The sequence below is a fragment of the Nakaseomyces bracarensis genome, assembly GCF_045282275.1.
Source record: "Nakaseomyces bracarensis strain CBM3 chromosome Unknown Scaff13_0, whole genome shotgun sequence".
Lineage (NCBI taxonomy): Eukaryota > Fungi > Ascomycota > Saccharomycetes > Saccharomycetales > Saccharomycetaceae > Nakaseomyces > Nakaseomyces bracarensis.
Genome location: NW_027263959.1, coordinates 193651 through 213265, shown reverse-complemented (window position 1 = coordinate 213265; position 19615 = coordinate 193651). Strand labels below are relative to the sequence as shown.

Here is a 19615-nt window from a genome sequence, read left to right as displayed (position 1 = left end):
ACAATATTCTATCTTTTTCCTTGTTTTTTTCTTTACCAAAAACAAAACAAACTACAAAGGACATATTGGGGTTCAAAAATCTTGTTTAATCCTTGATTAGAGAAAATTTTTGGATTTCTTTCAATATATTTTTTTGTTGTCATATCCCAAGGGTTTTTTTAATTCTGCACAAAGAATATATTTTCTGTACCGTATTATCGTTTCTTTGTCATCTTAATTTTAATATTAAGTATAAAGAGATTTTAAAATCATATTAACGTTTTCAAAATTTTTGCTTTTTTTTTTTCTATCATATTATTTAGTGGTAAAATTAATACTGTGGAATTCTTTGGTAAAACCTTTCTAATAAGGAAATGTATTATTGGAACAATAATTGAAATTATATCCTATCTTAATGGGAACTAACTTGCTATTTCTAAAAAATGTTTGAAACACTCTGGGGCAGAGGATTCTAATTGAAGTTAGTCCTATTCCAAACTCAAGGTGTCTTTCTACCTATTATTATTTGACTTAGTTAATTGGGTTTTCCTGATTAGATAAGTTTCTTTTTAATTTGGTAACTAGATTCTTGGGGGGGCTATCTGAAATTAGGATTGCATATTCTTCCGTGCTTTGCTCCAATTTAAGACCAAACTAGACAAATGTACTTATTGATGATTTACTCACCGGGATAGACTTTTCCTCCATGTCTATACTGGTCCATTTTCAACGTCATACAAATTTGTATAACAATCGTAGCTTCATATTCTTTAAAATCTTATTCTTGATTCTTGCTAAATTATTTATTAGTTACCTCTATAATGATGGCAACTTTACATTGTAGAACTCTTACACTCTCTACCACAGTTGTAGTTTACCTTAGTCGCTCAAGATTAAGATATGCCATATTGCATATGTCCTAGTTGGGTGTGTTAACAGTATCACTGGCATTTTCCGAGAATTATGGCTCCTTTATCGTTGGACCACTAATCTTTCTAGTCAATATAAACTTTAGTAACCGATATATATAGAAGAAGCACCATAGCCACTTCAGGTAATATCTGACATAGAGTCATTAATGACGTAACATAAATTTCAATTTCATATCTGCTTACCTGTTAGGACCAAAACATAAAATATATCTTGCTAAGTATCGTATTGGCTTTGTTACAGATAATCATTATATTATCAAAAGTTATGGGTAGTTATAAATCCAGGTCATACACATACACAGAAAAGATATCTACTAAGCTATAAGTTGTTGTCATACACTTCAACCAGACACCGTTTATGTTCTGAATTTATTTAAGAAAAAGCAATTATAGGTAGGTAAATACTGATAGACCAATAATTGAATAGACGTATATGGCTTCTTCTAAATATACATGGAGAGATTTGATTGACTTAAATAGCAAGGAGAAAGCATATTCTTCCAACTTGGCTTGTCTATCCCATATTGATGTGAATGCATTTTTTGCTCAGGCTGAACAAATAAGATGTGGATATAGCAAAGATGATCCAGTGGTTTGTGTTCAGTGGAAATCACTTATTGCAATTTCATATGCTGCTAGAAAATATAATATATCAAGGATGCATACAATCCAAGACGCTCTAAAAAAATGTAAAGATATTATCCCAATACATACAGCTGTGTTCAAAAAAGGTGAAAACTTCTGGCAATATCATGATGGTTGCGGATCTTGGAATAGTGATCCCTCAAAACAGTTATCGCCTGAAGAGTATAAAGTTTCTCTTGAACCCTATAGAAGGGAGAGCCGTAAAATTCTAAAGATATTTAGAGAATATTGTGATAATGTAGAGAAGGCTAGTGTCGATGAAGTCTTTCTTGATCTAGGTCGTCTATGTTTTCAAAATCTGATGTTTCCCAATCAGGAGGATGAATCAGAACTATCAAATATTTTAAAGAACAACCCTCTAATAGACATGTTCATCAATGGCAATTATGATCTCGATACTAGGCTTCCCAATGTTCCAGCTGAAATGCGAAATATGGAAATTATAGGTACACTATTCAACCCCGAAAATAAACCGATCATAGAGGATTGGGATGATGTAATATTTGCCATTGGTTCTAGGATTACACATGAAATTCGACAATCCATTCAGAAGAACTTGGGTTACACCACTTCCTGTGGTATAGCAAGGAACAAAATGTTGTGCAAGTTGGGTTCCAACTATAAAAAGCCTGATGCTCAAACTGTTATTAAAAATAACTGCATTATAGAGTTTCTTGACCAAGGAGCTTTTGAGATCACTTCTTTTTGGACCTTGGGCGGTTCTTTAGGAAAAGAATTAAATGAGTTACTTAATTTACCGGAAAAAGGAACAATAAAATATATAAGGGATAAATGGCCCAATAACGATAAGCAACTTAGAGAGTATATTGAAGATCAACTGTTAGATCCTCAAAAAGAGAGCAAATATTCGACAGTGCTTTCAGGAAAAGTTGACGTTTTAGCCAGAAAACTATTTCAAATAGTAAGAGGTTACTATTCGACACCCATTACCCCAAAACCGTTAGTACAAAGTATGATGGCTAATAAGAATATGAGGGGCAAGTCTTGTAACAGTTTAGTAGATTGTTTCAGTTGGTTAGAGGTATTTAATGGTGAACTAACTGCCCGTATACAAGATTTGGAACAAGATTATAACAAAATAGTTATACCGAAAACCGTAGCAATTAATATTAGGGTGAAATCTGGAGAAGTACGACGAAAATCGGGACCTTTGTTACTGAATGGCGTTAAATCCCTGAGTCGTGATATGCTCAAGACGATGATGAAATTAATCCAAGAAATAAATGATAAATTCAATGATGCTAATTTCTATCCACTCATAAATATGAATGTAATAATATCCAATTTTGACATTATAGACCACCAGAAGACAGTCATAGATCTTTTTGGTAAGCAAAAACAGGTATTCTCCAACACAAAAGCAATACCACCTAAAAAAGAAGTCCAGATAGAAGGAGAAAGTGTAGAAGAATCACAGGCCCAATTCCACTGTGAAGACTGCAAATTACAATTTACTACATTAAAAGAGTTTGATGAACATAAAGATTACCACGCTGCCTTAAAACTATCTGAAAGCCTAAATGGCAGTGACGTATCATCACAGAACCTGTCAGTTGGAGAAAAGAGATTACTATTTTCAACTCCATCAAAGAAGAAGGTTCTTAAAAAAAAACCTATGTCAAGGAGCAATACCACTCCAAAGGGCAATAGTAACATTCTATCATTTTTCAACAAGAAGAAATAAAACTTCAATATAAAACTTTTGCATTTAATTTATTTTTTGCATTTACTTTTCTTTTCTTATCAGTCTTTTTTACTTCTTTTGTATATAGCATTGCAAGGCTATGTTCCAGATATATTCTTACTAGTCAATTTCATCTGAGTATTATATGGATGCTAATAGGATGCAAAGGTTCCAACCAATTACAATGGCAACTTGGCCGAGTGGTTAAGGCGAAAGATTAGAAATCTTTTGGGCTCTGCCCGCGCAGGTTCGAATCCTGCAGTTGTCGTTTCTTTTTTCCCTCAATTATAGAACCCCGTCATACCACTTCTATGGTGTTTTTTTTTCTTTTCTTGTTTTTCTTTCTTTACTATCGTTTCTGTCGGAATAATGATGTAGTCAGTCGTCACTACATTTAGGTTATCGACTAACCTTCCCAAAATATGTCCATGCCCATTTAATAGCGAACAGGGTAACCTGGACAAAGAATGTACTTTTTTAAACTGTAGCCTCACACCTTTCTCTCTTAAGTCTCATGATGTACCCTAATTGGGTAAAAAAGAGAGGATCAAGTGATAGTAATTTACTTCAATGAGAAAGAAAATCCTGCATTAAACCTGTACGTAATAGGATTACAAAGAGCGGAAATACATTAACGGCACTTCTCTCTCTTCAATTCTTCTTTTTTTTTTTTTTTGGTTTTCTTAGGGTTACGTTGACTATACACGTTCCTTTTCATCCAACCCTCTCATCCGCCCATACTACGACCCATTGTCTGCCTCTTGGATCTCAATTGTAGTTTTGTAGTATTTTTTGACCCACTTTTTGTTCACCCCCCATCCACGGAATGTTCTGAGCTATTGGAGTGTTGCGGGAAGAGAATTACAGAAGGAGGGTGAGAGACGGAAAAACTTAAAATTTGATTTTTCCGTAAATAATAATTTTCTTTCTAATCCTCCGGTGGGGGTGGGAAGAAAGAACACTCTCAGTTAGAGAACAGCGTACAAACACATAAAAACGTAAGTTATATCTCATGGAAAAGTTTTTTAGCGGCGTGCGGAAAAACATGTTACGGCACTTTTTGTACGCTAGATTCTGAGTAAATAGAGGGAACAAGAAAGAGACGAAGAAAAAGACGAAGAAAGAGACGAAGAAAGAGGAGTGGAAGTAATGAAAGTGGGCAATATCTGAGATAATATGAAAGAAAAACAGCAAAATTCCAATTACAAAGAGAGAATAGCTCTGAGTGCTTTCCTTTCTTTTAAACTTTTTCATTTGTTTATTTGTTTATTTATACTGTAAACACTTGGAACCATAAAGAGATGTCAACCTACTGGCATTCCTAGATAGATTTCATTGTAGGAAAGAAAAGTAATGCTAATAAAAGTATTTTAATTTTATGACAAACATTCAACTAGGACAAATAAAATCAAACAACAAAAAAAAAAAAATCAAAGAAAAAAACTAAACTAAACTAAAATATCCTTTTTTTTTATAAACCTTATAGCATTATTTATAAAAAAAAATTTTTTTTGTATTATTTAACTTATAACTGAACAAAAAAGAAGTTAAGGTAGTTAGAACACTTCAGATACGATAAAAATAAAAAGCATATACATGCAAGAATAAACAACAAATATAACCATTTCCCCCTTTGAAAAAATATAGAATTAGAAACAACTTACGAGAAGGAAAGAGGAAAATTAAAAAAAAAAAACACTATAAGAAATAAAAGCTAGAAAAGCAAAATAAAATGAAACGACTTAAACTTTTATTACTAATATCGTCAGCCTATGCATATTCGCTAGAGCTGCCGAGTGGTTTATCGAATAGTCCCATACTTGGTACTTCAAGTCTTATCCCTACGACTAGCACAGATCTGGTATTAAGCTCAGTTGTATCTCAGAGTACAGAATCTGCCTTAGAGCCTACAACAAGTGCAATTAGTATAAACACAAACACAAATACAAATACAAACGCAAATGGGGAATCGACTGATACGTACAGTGTAAATCCGATCAGCAGTATTTCAACTACAAATATAGAATTCACAGCTAGCGGTGCTCTAACATCAAATATAGAGCCAATAAATTCTAATACAGATACACAAATAACTACTAGCAGTATACCAACAACTAACATTGAGCCAATCATTAGCTCGACTACCAATACAGATATAGAGGAAAATGCTAGTAATAATCCAACAACCAACAGTGAACAAACTAATTCTAATATTAATACAGAGCAAAATACAACACCAACTACTAGCATAAATTTGAATACAAATACAGAATCAACGTATAAAACAAATCCAACGATCCAAACGGAAGGTACGACATCTTCAAAACCATCTTCAAATATAGACGCAGCTACATATACGGAAGTAGCTCCAATCTCTAATACTACTCCAAATTTGGAAAGTATAATAAATTCAATTTCAACACATTATACAGAAGCAAACACAGAAGTAATAACCAACACGGTAAATATCGAGTCAACTCCAAACACTGCAACTATTGCAACTTCTGCGGGAATGATAAGTTTAGAATCAAAAAATGACACCAACACCCCCACATATACAGAGGCAATTCCCCAACCAGGGGTTGCTATATTTCCAGGAACAACTACTACTGCAGATGATGTGACCAATCCAGTTATAACCCCCGAAATAAGTATAAGTTCTGCGAACTCTGTGCCAGTAAGTGCACCTGCACCTGCAACATCGTCATTAAGTTTAGGTGCGCCGGTTTCGAGCGCAAGTAAAATAACCACAGTTTCAGATGATGACAACCAATATTTTGGAGACTTAGAGTTGATTGAGGAACCGGAAGGCAATAACTCCACGACTTTCACAGGCACTACTATTGGAAGTGCTATAAGTGCTACTTCAAGCAATTCAGCTATCAGCATTGTAACTAATATTCCTATTGCTTCTTCATCCTCTAACTCTAGTAGTAATGCAAAAACTAATAGTATGACTTATACAATCCCAGTCGCTACTGATAATCCCAACTCTTTTGTGGAAAGTACACAATCTGCATATTATAGTGAGTCTGCTACACAGGAGTTTATACCTAGCCATAGCACCAATACTCAAGATAACATTACAAACACTGATACTTTTACCTCTTCATTTGAATCCTCTTCCAGTCAACAAGAGACCCAACATGGAGTTGCATCTCCAGCCCTATCGAGCAGTCATGAAACATTGAACTCGCAAACATTATCCCCATCTAGCTTATCAACCATTTCGTCTTCTTCCAATGGTAACAACACCACTACTGATTTACACACATATACCCCTACCACAGCAGTCCCTACATCATCTAGCTCACTTTCGTCTTCTGAAACACCAAGCGAGTCTACACCCACCTGGACTGTGTCACTAGCAGGTGTCTCTCCAACTAAAACAGAATCAGAGGATACGTCTGTATCAACTATTGAATCCAACATGAACGCACCTACAAGTGTTAATATAACAGAAACTAACTATACGCCTACCCAAAGTCCAATTTCCTCTGATACTAAGGTAACAGATACTGGATCTATTACAAATAATGAATATATTTCAAGTCTCTCTCAACAACAAAAAACTACCTCGTCAAGAGAACCTGATGAAATACAATCAAATGAACATGTTATCTCTTCGAATCAACAACCGACAATAACTACAGGAGGCTCAACTGATGTGCTAACTAGTCAGGTTAATGCGGAAACCTATAGCGCAATAAAAGTCACAACAGACTCGTTTATAATAAGTACCTCTTCAGATGTTTCTACTAGAACCAATGGTGAAGTTATAAGTGACGAACAATTATCTATCTCCACGACTCTAATATCAGATGAATATACTTCAGTTGCTGCTGATAATTCCTTTTCCGTGCAAAGTAGCTTCACTAATTCAGACCTTACAGGAGAAGATGAAAATACGAATTTATTAAATCCTTCCAAAGTGTATACTCCCACTGCAGTAGAAAATTCTGACTCAGAGAATTATACAATTCAGAGATTGCCCACAGAATCGGCAACAGCAACTTCAGCAACACCAACTATCGATCAGGTAACGCAAACTCCTACAGCCGTTGTCGTTCCTACTAGCGTAACATCTCTATCAGATGATAATTCTGATTGGTTACCAAAAAGTATTATTTACGAGAGTGAGTTCGGTACAACTGTATCGACCTCTTTTAATCCGAGTGCAACAAAATCTTTACCACAAGTTATTGCTCCCCCTACCAATCCAACTATCAGTGAAAATAGCACATTGATAACAATTGGATTAAAGCGTGGTTTAAATTACGAATTCCTGGTCTCTAACCCACTTTCTTCAGCTCAAATTTTTAATTTCTTGCCTGAAGTATTGAGTTACCCTTTTATGAATTTCCCAAATAATTTCGATGTACCATCTAATGGCAATCTTACCAGTGAACTGGGAAGTATTCTAGGTGGTCATAATTTCAACGAGTCCAATACTGATATACTAGAGATTGTACCACTAGTTGTTCCGAATAGAGACTATTTTATCTCTGTAGTTGAAGTATATTTCCCCAAAGAACTATTGTATTATTTAGAGGCACTTATGTCAGACAGAAATTCCTCGTTATATGCCATCCCAAATGATTCTTTAAGTGCCTTAGCAAGGTTAATCGATACTTCCATACCTTTAACCGGGTTAGTTACTCAAGTTACGAATACCTCAACGTCAACTGCTTTGCCATCTGGCAGCAGCTATCAAATTACAGGTGATAAACATAATGTCAAGGGTAACTTGACAAGCGGTTTCGATCTAGGTAACATTGATGCCTATAGTAGGGATGATGTGGAAAAGAGGCGTAAACTATCTGTACTGTTTCCGATACTATTCCCTATTGGCATTTTCATCTGTTGGTGTATAATCTTCGCAATAATGTCCAGAAACCAGAGGAGATTGAAAAACAAACAATTGTTAGAAAAGGCTTTCCATGATATTGATCCCAGCAATTCCTACAACGAATACCCTTACTATTCCAATTATTCTAATAACGAAAAATCATCAAGGAATCATGTTGCCTTCTTAGTTCCTTCTTCGAGCTCAGAAAAACATGTCAGTAGTAATTCAGGATCAATCCTATCATACAACCAATTTTTTGCACAACCAAAAAACAGCGTTCTGTACGGGGGATCAACTCTTGCTGAAAGTACTATTCATAATAGGGATAGTTCTCAACTACCAGAGGTTGACAATAGCAATATTTACTCAGAAGGATCTTTGACAAGTATTAAAAGTTCTAACACCTCTACTGGTAATGCCTCACCAATAACTCTAGTTCCACGTATTGATTCAGATACTAGTAGTTCTTCAAGAGATACAGAAAAATCAACTTCTACTCAGCTTGATGATAGTCCTACTAGTCTTTTTACTGGCAGTGATGTAATAATAGATGATGAGGACGATAATGTCAAGGACTTGCACATAGATGATGTGGATGAATTTGACGAGGAGTTATACAAGAGAATATCACGCTATAATGAGATGAATAGATTCTCTCTTGCTTGAACGGAATTCTTCTCACTTTAATATTCAAAATAATTTTGCTACCCATGAAACATTCAACTTTTTGCACTGTTATTACTTTTACTTCTTCGTTTATTTATTTTCTTTTTGTGCGCGATTGTTAATACTCAGTTCATGATTATTATAATGTTACAAGTTAATGAAACAAACAAAAGAAAAAAATTACAACTTAATTAATCTACAGTTGAGCTGGTTCTCAACAATAAAGAATACCCATTTTATTTTTATTTTTTATTTTTTCATTCCATTTGTTATTATTTTACATTAATTAGAATTACTATTAATTAAAAATTCATTTCTATATCCTTAATACTATATTATTTTAATCTTTTTTATTTCATTGTTTTGTCTGTTAATGGTTCTATCTTATTGGCAATTTGCCGTTAGAGAAGAACGGCAATTTTATTTTATTTTATTTTATTTTTTTAGTTTTGTATTGTTATGTAATTATTCTTTTTTTTGTACTCATTATCAGTGTGGAAATCAATCTCCACCATCTAATTCTAATTTTAACAAAAAATGGTAAATACATCCTCCCCACACACAAATAATTGTTTAAAAAAAAAATCCTTCTTTGACTTATTGTTGACGTGTGTTATTATTAAATTAAACAACCCACATGTTCAGGATCATTTCAACTCCTTAGTACATTACTCCTACAAGCACCTGTTATTTGCTTAGAATTACCAATGTGGACTTTAACCCATTTTTCAACATGTTTCTTTTTTACTGTCTATTACGTTTCTTAGGTATTAAGTGTCAAATCCAAAAAAAAACTAAAAAAATTGGAAAAACCGAAAATCTCTTCTCATACCAAAAAGAAAAGTTAAACCCCCCTCTCCGTCATCCCACTTCCCCGATTCCTCGCCGATCACTCTTCTTTTGTACGCCACTCTACTTTAGTCTTTTTTTTTTTGCCCCACCTCCAGCCCCACGCCACCATCTTAAAAATATTTTTAGAGCGCCATAGTAACTGCGGAGAAGATTTGTTTCTAGATATTAAGAATCGGAGAGAAAGGTACGCAGTAAGAGCGCTTCAAACGGTATAGAAAAAGAAAAGGCACATCCGATAACAGCTTTTCTTTTTTAATCCCGTGCGGCTGTTGTTATGGAGATTAAGAGGGAGGAGAGAAAAAAAGAAAGAAAAGAAATTAAAAAAATGTGTCAAAAAAGACAATGAAAATAACGTAGTGGTATGTAAAAGATCAAAACCAAGGAAAGATAGCAATACCATATTAGTTTAAAAATTTACATAATTGTATTGTAAATGAAGACTAAATAGTGGAATATGCGCTTAGGAATCAGGACTTCTTAAAAGGTTAGTGGGTTAATCTCTCTTATGTAACACAGGACGGTGTGTAATTCTTCTTCGAATTTTTTCTCCCTTCAATGGGGGCAGGCTTGGAACGAAGTCAGAGAGGAAAAAATTCCTAATAAGCGATGCGATGAGCTCTTTGTATTATAAGGACCTTTCACTAAGAGAGATAAAACATAAACGCAAATAGAAGAACACTCCTACTATTTTGTAGTAGAAGTGATTAAATACTAACCCAAAAAAAACAAAAAAAAAACAAAAGAGAACCTAGAAGAATAAAAACGCAAAGAATACAGCAAAAGATCCCATCTCCAGTACTCCTATTATAACACCTTTTTTTCTGTGAGTAACTACATTACCTTCTGAGACTTCGTTCTGTGGTTTGTTCTTCCGACATAGTTTGTTCTTATTTCTTAAGTTTAAAAAATTGTGTCAAAAAAAAAAAGACTTCTCTTAATTAGGAACCAATAACTACAGGAGAAAGAATAATAGTAAATACTTATTAAGAAATAATAATAATAATAAAAAAAAGAAATAAAAGGGTCATCGATAGAGGTATTCTAAACTAGATCCATAACCAGGTACAAGCTGTATATAAAGCATACAGCAAAATTACATCTATCAAGTTTTTTTCTTTATTTATTTTGAGTCTTCAAGGAACAAGACATTATTCTCTGATAGTGATTCACAGAACCTACATATCAGAAGGAGGTTATTAATTATAACGCTAAAATAATAATCGAAATAATTACTGAAAAAAAAAAAGGAAAAGTTATTCTTTTTATATGTTCATTAAAATGGAAAATAAAGTTACTAAACCATCTTCGAGGAAGAAGTCTAGGAGTACTACTCCTACTGGATTTGGAAGCGGTTCAAATACCCCACAACCAGCAGTAAAACACAAAAATACATTTGGTGCATGTCTTCGATGCAAATACAAGAAAATTAAGTGTGATCTAGGCCCTGCAGATCAGCCGATGGCGCCACCTTGCGCTGCTTGTAGGAGGAGCAGATCACACTGTTTTTTCAATGCTCCTAAGGTCAAAATGGGTAAGATAGCCGAGATTTTAAATGCGAATAATAACCACATCAATAGAACAGCTGGTAATAGTAACGTAACACTGAATGCAAATATTCAACAACCATTTGCTATTAAGGAACCAATAGTTAACGGATCAAACGGTAATGTTTTTGATCCAACCAACCCTGAATTACTCAGCGTGACTATCGAACCACGCCCTCATTCAAGTGCCAGTATGTCTGACAAAGAACATAATAAATCTGACACCACTTGGAAGCTAGAACTAACATCTATGCAAAGTGCTTTGGAATTTCTTGCCAAAGCTACGACATTACGCGACGACCAAATTAGTAACGACCAAATAAGAAAAACTCAATATGATATTAATATCAAAATTCCTGATGCGACCGACCCTAATAATGATCTCCTTAGTACAACTTCAAATAATTCTACTACCACTCAGGAATCCTCTAACAAATCACCTCTGGATAGTTCTTATCCTATAATTGACGAAATTAAACCTGAAATACCATCTCCGGTAAACCATAACTTTGATTTGCTTGGCGATGGTAAACTTGTTACAATGGATGAAGCTAAGATGTTGGTAAATATATTCTTCAATTTTATGCATCCTTTTTTCCCCTATATACCTTTACATTTACAGAACTTCGAGGAGTTACTGAAATATCCACTATTATTACATTGCATATTAGCAATATCTGCTCGTTACAATCCTCTCGATAAAGTAGGTTTTGATAATGGTATTGATGGTAAAAGGAATATTCTTGTACATAATAAATTATGGACGCACTGTCAAACCTTACTATCCCAAACAATATGGGCTGAAGCAAGTACTAGATCCATTGGAACGACCTTAGCCTTTCTACTATTTACAGAATGGAATCCAAGAGCTATTCATTGGGAAGTATCGGATTCCGCACATTATGTTACTGAAAGGGAGTCACCTTCTAGAAATTCAAGTGGACTAGGGGGTATTGCCACCGTGAAAAGAAGTGATCGTATGGCCTGGATGTTTACAGGTGCGGCCATCAGATTAGCTCAAGAAATGGATTTTCTTGAAAATAATGCTAAGGTTTACACTGCAGCTAACTCTGCTGAAATATGCTATGCTTCTAATATGAATCAAAAACCAACTCTTGGCGAATCTTTAGTTTCGATCGATGAGAAAACAAACGAAATTGAAGTTGAAAACCCAAAATCACAGGATGATATCGAAAATGAAGATTTGAAAATATTCACTGATATCATAACGCAAAATCCTGAATCTGCTAAGAGATGGCTGCTTTATAAAGCATACTCAGATAGACTAAAGGAACAAAATTTAGAATTACTAATTGACCTAGAGACAGAATTCTTAAATGATGAATATACACTGTTTTATCATGACAATTCATTTTTTAGGAATCCAATACCATATACTGTATATCAAAAGGCCCAGCTCGAGTTATTGAGAATAGTTACCATCACGTATCAAACAATATATTATGAAAGAATAAAAAAAAGGGTTTCCAATAGCGACCAGAGAAAGAATCTTATGATTTTAGATGTTCTCTCGCCAATTATCAACGCATGGTATCTGAATTATTACAAATTAATGAAGCCCGTCAGTGACGAAAAACCAGTAGTAATTTCGTTGGATGATTTGAGTAAATTTAAAAGAACTGCTGACATTAGAGGTGAAAGTTTTATAAGTGATTATTATTATTGCCAGCTTTACACATTCTCCTTAGCGCTACAAGTTGAGGTTAAAGAGTCTAAATTATCCTTAAATGAGATGATTAAAAGTGCTAGATTTGTCGAACAAGCATATAGGGCTGCTAAAGAAATCTTGAAATCTGCCATTAGGGTGCATAAAATTGAAATGCTGAAATATATGCCTGTTAGGTGGGTTATGAGAATTGTCAGATCAGCCTCGTTCATTGTCAAATGCTATATAACTTTGATAGACCACAGTATGGCAACAAATTCTGAGGCAAAATCAATACTAAAACTCAGTGGAATTTTGGTCGATGATGCTGTCCACATGATAAGACAAGCTGCTGTAATTCTTAATGAAGCTACTCCTGATGAACTTCATTTAGCAAGAAAGTTTTCAACAATTTTGATGTTTTTATGCAAAGAAATACATGAAAGAACTGAAAAAGGTGGTTCTAAGCCAAACATCAATGATATAGATCCACAAATACCCATCACATCGAAGTACGGGGGGGCAGCTACTCCCATTTCCCACAATTCCTCTAGTAAAGAAGACAGTACAGCCAGAACAGCAGAAGCAACAGATATTACTCGGGTGCAAACAATAAGTCCTAATAATAACCAAGAAGAATGTAACTCATTATCAGTACCTATTGATGAAGCTGGTCAATTTAACAATGCCCTTCCCGAAGATGTTGTTGATTGGTTTTCGGGCAGTAGCACCATCGGTCTTGGATTTGTTGAACCATGGACTGAACTTATAGAACAAAAATACATCCAAAATGGTCAAAATTTAGAATTTGATGAGTTATTTAATGAATTTGCTATTAAACCCAATAAATAAGAGAGAAACACGCTAGGAAGAAACACGCTAGCATCTTCACAACATATATTCCAAGTATATATACACATATTAATATTCCCTTAACTAATAGTTTTTGTTTTTGTTTTCATAATAATGATCTAAAATATAATCGCATGATCTATTGTGATTCTATAATATATATTTATCATTAGACATCTTCTGGCGGGCTACTTAAATTAATGCCTATTATTTGTAACTTCACCTTAGATGTATCCTATATATCTTTATAAATGACTTTCATTTCAAGTAGAACGTCTGTTTTCATCAAGTTCTCCGCCAGTCACAGGGTCACATGGTGCATAAATTACTTGTGTAATGAATTTCCCTGCATATCTGGTTGTACATGCAACGCTAACTATGCCATCTCTTATACTGCTGGTAAGTAAATGCTTTAAATTCACATGCGGAATTATATGATTAATTGATGAATTCTCGGAAGATGGTCCAGCCACTTGATGGAATTCATGAAAAATCTTATTTAAATAGGTTGAATTCAAATAAACTGGTAAATCAGGTACGGCATATTTTTTTAGGAACAAATTTTCAGCTTCTTCAGCGTCCATCTTTCCTCCTTTTTGTAAATCTCCAAATAGAGCATCCTGATTGCAATCGACAACACGATGCGTAAAACTTGGCCGATCATAAAAGGCTCTGGGATTAGCATCTAGTTCTTGCTCATCATCTGAGTCCCCAGATATTCTGAATAAAGCTGGGATTTTAGTAGAGTAAGAGTAAGTTTTTGATGTTGGTGGAGGCAAGAAATCTAAAGTGAGATTTCTGTTCATCATAGCAGACCCTGAGTCACTATTGTTCCCTACAATAGAGTTTGATCTGCTGATGCCAGTATAATCGGAATAAGGAGTAAAGGGCCGTTCAATACTCTTAGCCGAATAGTAGGACGAATTTCTGGAGATTTGATTCCGATTTGATGGCACTTGAGTGATGATCTTACTCTGGCTATTGTTCCCAATACTGGAAGAACTATTAGCTGCACTACCGGTTAGGAGACTATCATTACCTTCCAAGGTAGTCTCCGCTGAACTAGCATAGCCACTTTGGATTTCGGCCTCATCTCTATATGGTTCTATTTTTTCATAGCCTCTCAGTACTTCAAACCAATTGACAATGTTACCTTGCTCATCTGTTGCAGTTGGCAAAAAATCTGAATGTCTTAAATTACCATTAACTAAAAACTGGAATCGATAAATACCAGGAGGTAGATACAAGTTTGGTACAAACCATTCATTTTCATTTACATCAAACTCCAATGGTATTTTCTGAGCCAAGAAATTCTCCTCATTCCTTTGAATGTATTCAACTGGATATTTTTCTCTGTTTTGCAAAGATGCACATATTTCTCTACTTACAAGATAAACTTTCGTTTCTTTAACTTTAGGATCTTCTTTATTATCTCTCCATTTTAGTATGACGTTGGTCTTGTTAAATGTCTGTTCATTCGTTGGAGCTCTTTGATCTTTATCTATCTTCTGAGCAGAAAACATACCCAGTTCATTAACTGGTCTTAACGGTTCCAAAGGCTGTAAGTTCAAATTTGGATTCGATAGTATTTTCCTTTTACCACTGAGAGGTTTATTCTTTTTAGCTGCAGCATTTGTAATCTTATGAACATACTTATTTTGTTGCTCTTGATTCATCATCCTTTGTTGTTCCATCAAGGTAGGATCGCCGTAGAGGCGCATCATCATTGCTGCCGTAGCAGAAAGAGGTTCATCACTACTTGTTTCCTCAGTACTATTTCCAACAGATTTAGTATTTTCCGTTGAACCTCTACCTTCAGAATTATACAATTTTTTGTTCAATGCCACTGTAGAAGATTGCATTGTATCGGTTCGTTTCCTTTTCATATCCCTCTTCAGAGCTTTCTCCAGAAGCTCCTGGTTCAGAACAACATCAGCACCTTGTAACATCCCCGCATCAGGATCAACATTAAGAGGGGTATTATTTCCCTCGTCCAGACGGTACGGAAAGTGATTACTGGATTTCACACCATTGTAGAAGTTCTGCTTTTGACCATCAGGAGCTCTAGGAATATCAATCGACGGTGTTCTATTTACCACGGGACTAGCATCCACAAACACTTCGTCACGAGAAGATGCCGATACAGAGCTCCTTTGAGAAGAGTTCATGACACTATTAAGGCCTTTCATCTGATAGGCTACTCTCTTCGCAGCAGCAGCCTCTGCTACCTCCTTCAGCGACATCTTCAGTGCCACTATACTTGGTCTATGTTCATTCATTGCATTAAGCTGGGCTGCTGCTTCTTCATTATGGCTCATAGGAGTATCATCCTGCTGCGAAACATCTCGTAATATAGTCTGTACCGTAGCATTAGATGGCCCAGGACTAGAGATATGTAAAGAACCAGCAACAGAACTAGATCGAGTCTCTCCAATAGACGATGTCAGCGAAAGCCCTGCCATATTCACGTCTATATCCTCACCAACATCTTTACCCCTCTCTCGTAGTTCACCTTCTTTCTCCCTCGTAACAGAGTAATTCTCCTTGAACAATGACATCAGCTTATACCTTTGCTAAGTTCAGAGTACTCTTTACTTTCTTCTTACACTAGTAGTGGCTGCTTAAATTTGGAATCTCCTTTTACTTCCAGTGAGTCTCTAATTACTCTCTCTATATCTCCTCAACCCCGTATCTTTCTTTTCTTACTCTTTCCTCGAGGTGTTCCTTGTTTAGAGTCTGAGTCGGTCGTCTTACTGGAAATAGTGAAGTTAAATGATGTTCAAAAGTAATAAGTTAAGTTAATTGAATATTATACAATGCAAGAAGCAACCCCCATTGTTCGTCTTGAAAATTTTCCCACGGCTAAGGCCTTCCCGCGGGTGAAAATTGGGCCACTAAAAAGTGATTCATGAATATTATATGAGACATCTTCTATTTCTATAAATCTATCTAGATAACTATATTGGTTGTATTAACAAGGAGTTTGGGTGGAAGAGTGGAAGAATGAATAGCTTTAGGAAAGGTAACTATTTCTACTAATAAAAAAAAACGTTGGGAAAAAAAAAGCTCAAAAAAAAAAAAAAAAAAAAAGGATGTGATCATGATGTGGAATGTTTCGCAACTGTTCTCTGAAGGTCTCTTGCTTTAATCATTATTTGTGGTTTAGGTATGATGCCTCCATCAGTAGATATTTTGGCTTTGTTCATTAATTCATCGCATAAGTTTTCGAGGTCATCTGCCGACAGTCCTGTTTTTGGTACTAGGTCTCCGCAGATATCTGTGCACCTCCTAGCGCCATGGCTGAGCAGTTCTCCGTAAGAGGATTCTTTGTTCTTTCTCAAGTGTTGTAGTATTGAGGAAAGTGGTTCCTTGTGTAATATGTAACGGGTCAACAACTCACAGCGGACTTCTTCGTCGCTGCCATCTGAGGTTTCTTCACTAGTGTAGCACGGCGTTGCTTCGGTATCGAACTGCTTGGTTGGGCAGCTAGTTTGATTTGTTTGACAACTGCATGTGAAATCATTGATCAGGTCACTGGTATTGTCCTCAATAAAGGCATTAGGAGACTCAATCGTTGGATTGCAAATATGAACTTTACCGTCAAACAGGTTGCTGTCCCGCCTTGCCAACATGTGGTCCTTATCTACCTCATCATTAGGGAACGCCAACTTGGGTTCGATCCTCTGCACTCTATTTTCTGAGTCACCATCTTCGCCAATGATTGGGTACGAAACCAAGTCTGGTGTTATGAAATTGTTATCCGAGACAGTGAAGTCCAAGTTCAACACACCGCCTGGCTTGACGGGAAGGTCATTAGTGGTCCAGCAGTTTGTAATAACTGGAGAGTTCATCATATCGAACAGGTCAAACGGATTGGCGCCAGAGTCCCCAGTCAACGGATTTAGCTTCAACTCCTGGTCGAATATCGGGTCCATCCACGAACTGGAATCTGCGGGCCCCTGTGTAAGTTGCTCTTTATTGCCCCGTTTTGCCGCTTCGGTAGACAACGGACTGTGGAATGATACACTGAGCGGAGATGATCCATTCGGCACCTCTGGAACAATGTCATAATTTGTATTATCCTTGGCTTCGGGTGTCTTATTACATCCTGAACTTGAATTAGAACTTACCGTCGTCGTCGACGTGCTTGCTGTCTTCGTAGTCAGCCCAGAGGAACTCGTTGCAGAACCATCTGGTGAGCTACTCAGACCACTATTTATTCTAACATCGTTGTCGTTATTAGAATTATCCATGGAAACACCGTTGTTAGCTGTGGCTGATGTTCCACCGATGTTAATATCATTTGTTACACCATTCGTTACACCCGATGTACTACTAGTAGTAGCTTCCGTCTCTGCAACAAGAGAGTCGACATCATCGGGCCTCAGATCCTCTAAAAACCGTAACATGTTCTGGTCCCCACTGTTCAACGGCCTATACTTCGTAACCTCCTGTATCATCCCCACCAGACATCGCTTCAAATACTCTGTCTCACCGTTCTTCTTACTATTCATCCCTTTTAATACAGCTATCGTTTCTTCCAAAGCACGCATCTTCGCCTCCTTTCTCTCTCGAAACGCACGCTGCGCAGCTCTATTCTGCGCAGTCCTCTTATTCTTCGCCTCAGTATCAGTAACTTTCCTACCAGCACGCTTCTTCTCTTTCTTAACCTTATTCATCGTTTTATTCCCTCTATATTATAAAGAAATATCTCCTTCTTACAGTAGTATTTTTTTTTTTTAGCTTTTTTATGTAATAATATCTTCTCCTTCTATAACCCCTTAAGAACAGCTCACTATTTTACAAACCTATTAGTCAAGCTTTTGTTTCTTTAATTTTATTTTTTAATACTACAAAACAAAATTTTTTTTTCTTGCTTTTTGCTTTAGACTTACTCTATTCAATTCATTTGATTTTTTTTTGATTTTTTTTTTACTGCACCCAGAGCAAACTATCACATTCAACCATAGACCAGCTCCGTCATCTCTCTGTCCCTCTGTTTTCTCTGTCCCTCTGTTTTCTCTGTACCTCTACTGTCGCTATGCTCTCTCTCTGTACCTCTACTGTCGCTATGCTCTCTCTCTGTGCCTCTCTATGACAAGTCTTTCTATTGCCTACACTCTTCCTACTATCAATAACGATTTTGCACTCCTACACTTCTTGCTTTCTCTCTCTTTCTCTCTCCCCGTCCGCCGGCTCCGGTTTTTCTCCTTCTCCGTTTCTCCGTCGGAGCGGAGCAACTCACAGACACACCCATAAGTCACGTGTCATCACGTGATCCCATGCCTGTTTCTGGCACGCAGAGGTTAATGTAATAGGTTGTTATTGTTAGCATGGTTGTTTTATTTTTATTTTTATTTTTCTTTTATTATTATTATTGATTAATTGTCTTACTTTTGTTGATTCATTTGTTTTTGCTCTTCTACTTAAAATCTTATGTCTTGAACACTAGGAATGCGAGTGAGCCGACGTAGAAGTAGATGAAACGGCTCTTCTCGTGGGTTACATATGAACCAAAACTCCTGCCGACGATAACATGCCACGTCTTATCGAACTGCTCGTCCATGGCTTTCTTCACCGCACTCGCAATGTCCCGCTCCAACGTATACTCCTTCATCGCCTCTTCTGCAACCTTGAACACAGCTTGCGTCATGGTCGCATCCATATCAGACGCCTTAACTTGTGCTATTTAGATTATCCATTTTAAATACCCAAGTCCGGATATTTATTCAGGTAGGATATGATTTTGTTAGTAATTTCATTCACAAAATAAGTGAGATCTAAAATCTAAAAACTTCTCCAAGGAAACATACGTTCTTCCATTTCTGGATTCTTGTTGTTTTATTGTACTGTACCAAACAGGCGTTTCTATTTATATTCCTTTTGAATAATCTCCTGTCTTTGTCTTTACATCCATTATCCAAC

At 36.0% G+C, this 19615-nt stretch overlaps 6 protein-coding genes across 6 annotated transcripts; 3 read left to right on the top strand and 3 right to left on the bottom strand.

The window, feature by feature from the left end:
- Window positions 1-1344: 1344 nt before the first annotated feature.
- Window positions 1345-3261, top strand: RAD30 (DNA-directed DNA polymerase eta; the record flags this gene model as incomplete). The annotated part of the gene is made up of 1 exon (XM_071054280.1): window positions 1345-3261. One exon carries the CDS (start codon window positions 1345-1347, stop codon window positions 3259-3261), a length of 1917 nt encoding a protein of 638 aa, XP_070908973.1.
- A 1732-nt stretch (window positions 3262-4993) lies between these two features.
- On the top strand, window positions 4994-8776 carry HKR1 (Hkr1p; the record flags this gene model as incomplete). Its single annotated transcript, XM_071054279.1, has 1 exon — window positions 4994-8776. One exon carries the CDS (start codon window positions 4994-4996, stop codon window positions 8774-8776), a length of 3783 nt encoding a protein of 1260 aa, XP_070908972.1.
- Window positions 8777-10894: 2118 nt separating this feature from the next.
- ARO80 (Aro80p) lies at window positions 10895-13690 on the top strand (the record flags this gene model as incomplete). Its single annotated transcript, XM_071054278.1, has 1 exon — window positions 10895-13690. One exon carries the CDS (start codon window positions 10895-10897, stop codon window positions 13688-13690), a length of 2796 nt encoding a protein of 931 aa, XP_070908971.1.
- Window positions 13691-13953: 263 nt separating this feature from the next.
- SIP1 (Sip1p) lies at window positions 13954-16248 on the bottom strand (the record flags this gene model as incomplete). The annotated part of the gene is made up of 1 exon (XM_071054277.1): window positions 13954-16248. One exon carries the CDS (start codon window positions 16246-16248, stop codon window positions 13954-13956), a length of 2295 nt encoding a protein of 764 aa, XP_070908970.1.
- Window positions 16249-16788: 540 nt separating this feature from the next.
- CAD1 (Cad1p) lies at window positions 16789-18369 on the bottom strand (the record flags this gene model as incomplete). Its single annotated transcript, XM_071054276.1, has 1 exon — window positions 16789-18369. One exon carries the CDS (start codon window positions 18367-18369, stop codon window positions 16789-16791), a length of 1581 nt encoding a protein of 526 aa, XP_070908969.1.
- A 755-nt stretch (window positions 18370-19124) lies between these two features.
- Window positions 19125-19513, bottom strand: DYN2 (dynein light chain; the record flags this gene model as incomplete). The annotated part of the gene is made up of 2 exons (XM_071054275.1): window positions 19125-19375; window positions 19504-19513. 2 exons carry the CDS (start codon window positions 19511-19513, stop codon window positions 19125-19127), a joined length of 261 nt encoding a protein of 86 aa, XP_070908968.1.
- Window positions 19514-19615: the final 102 nt, after the last annotated feature.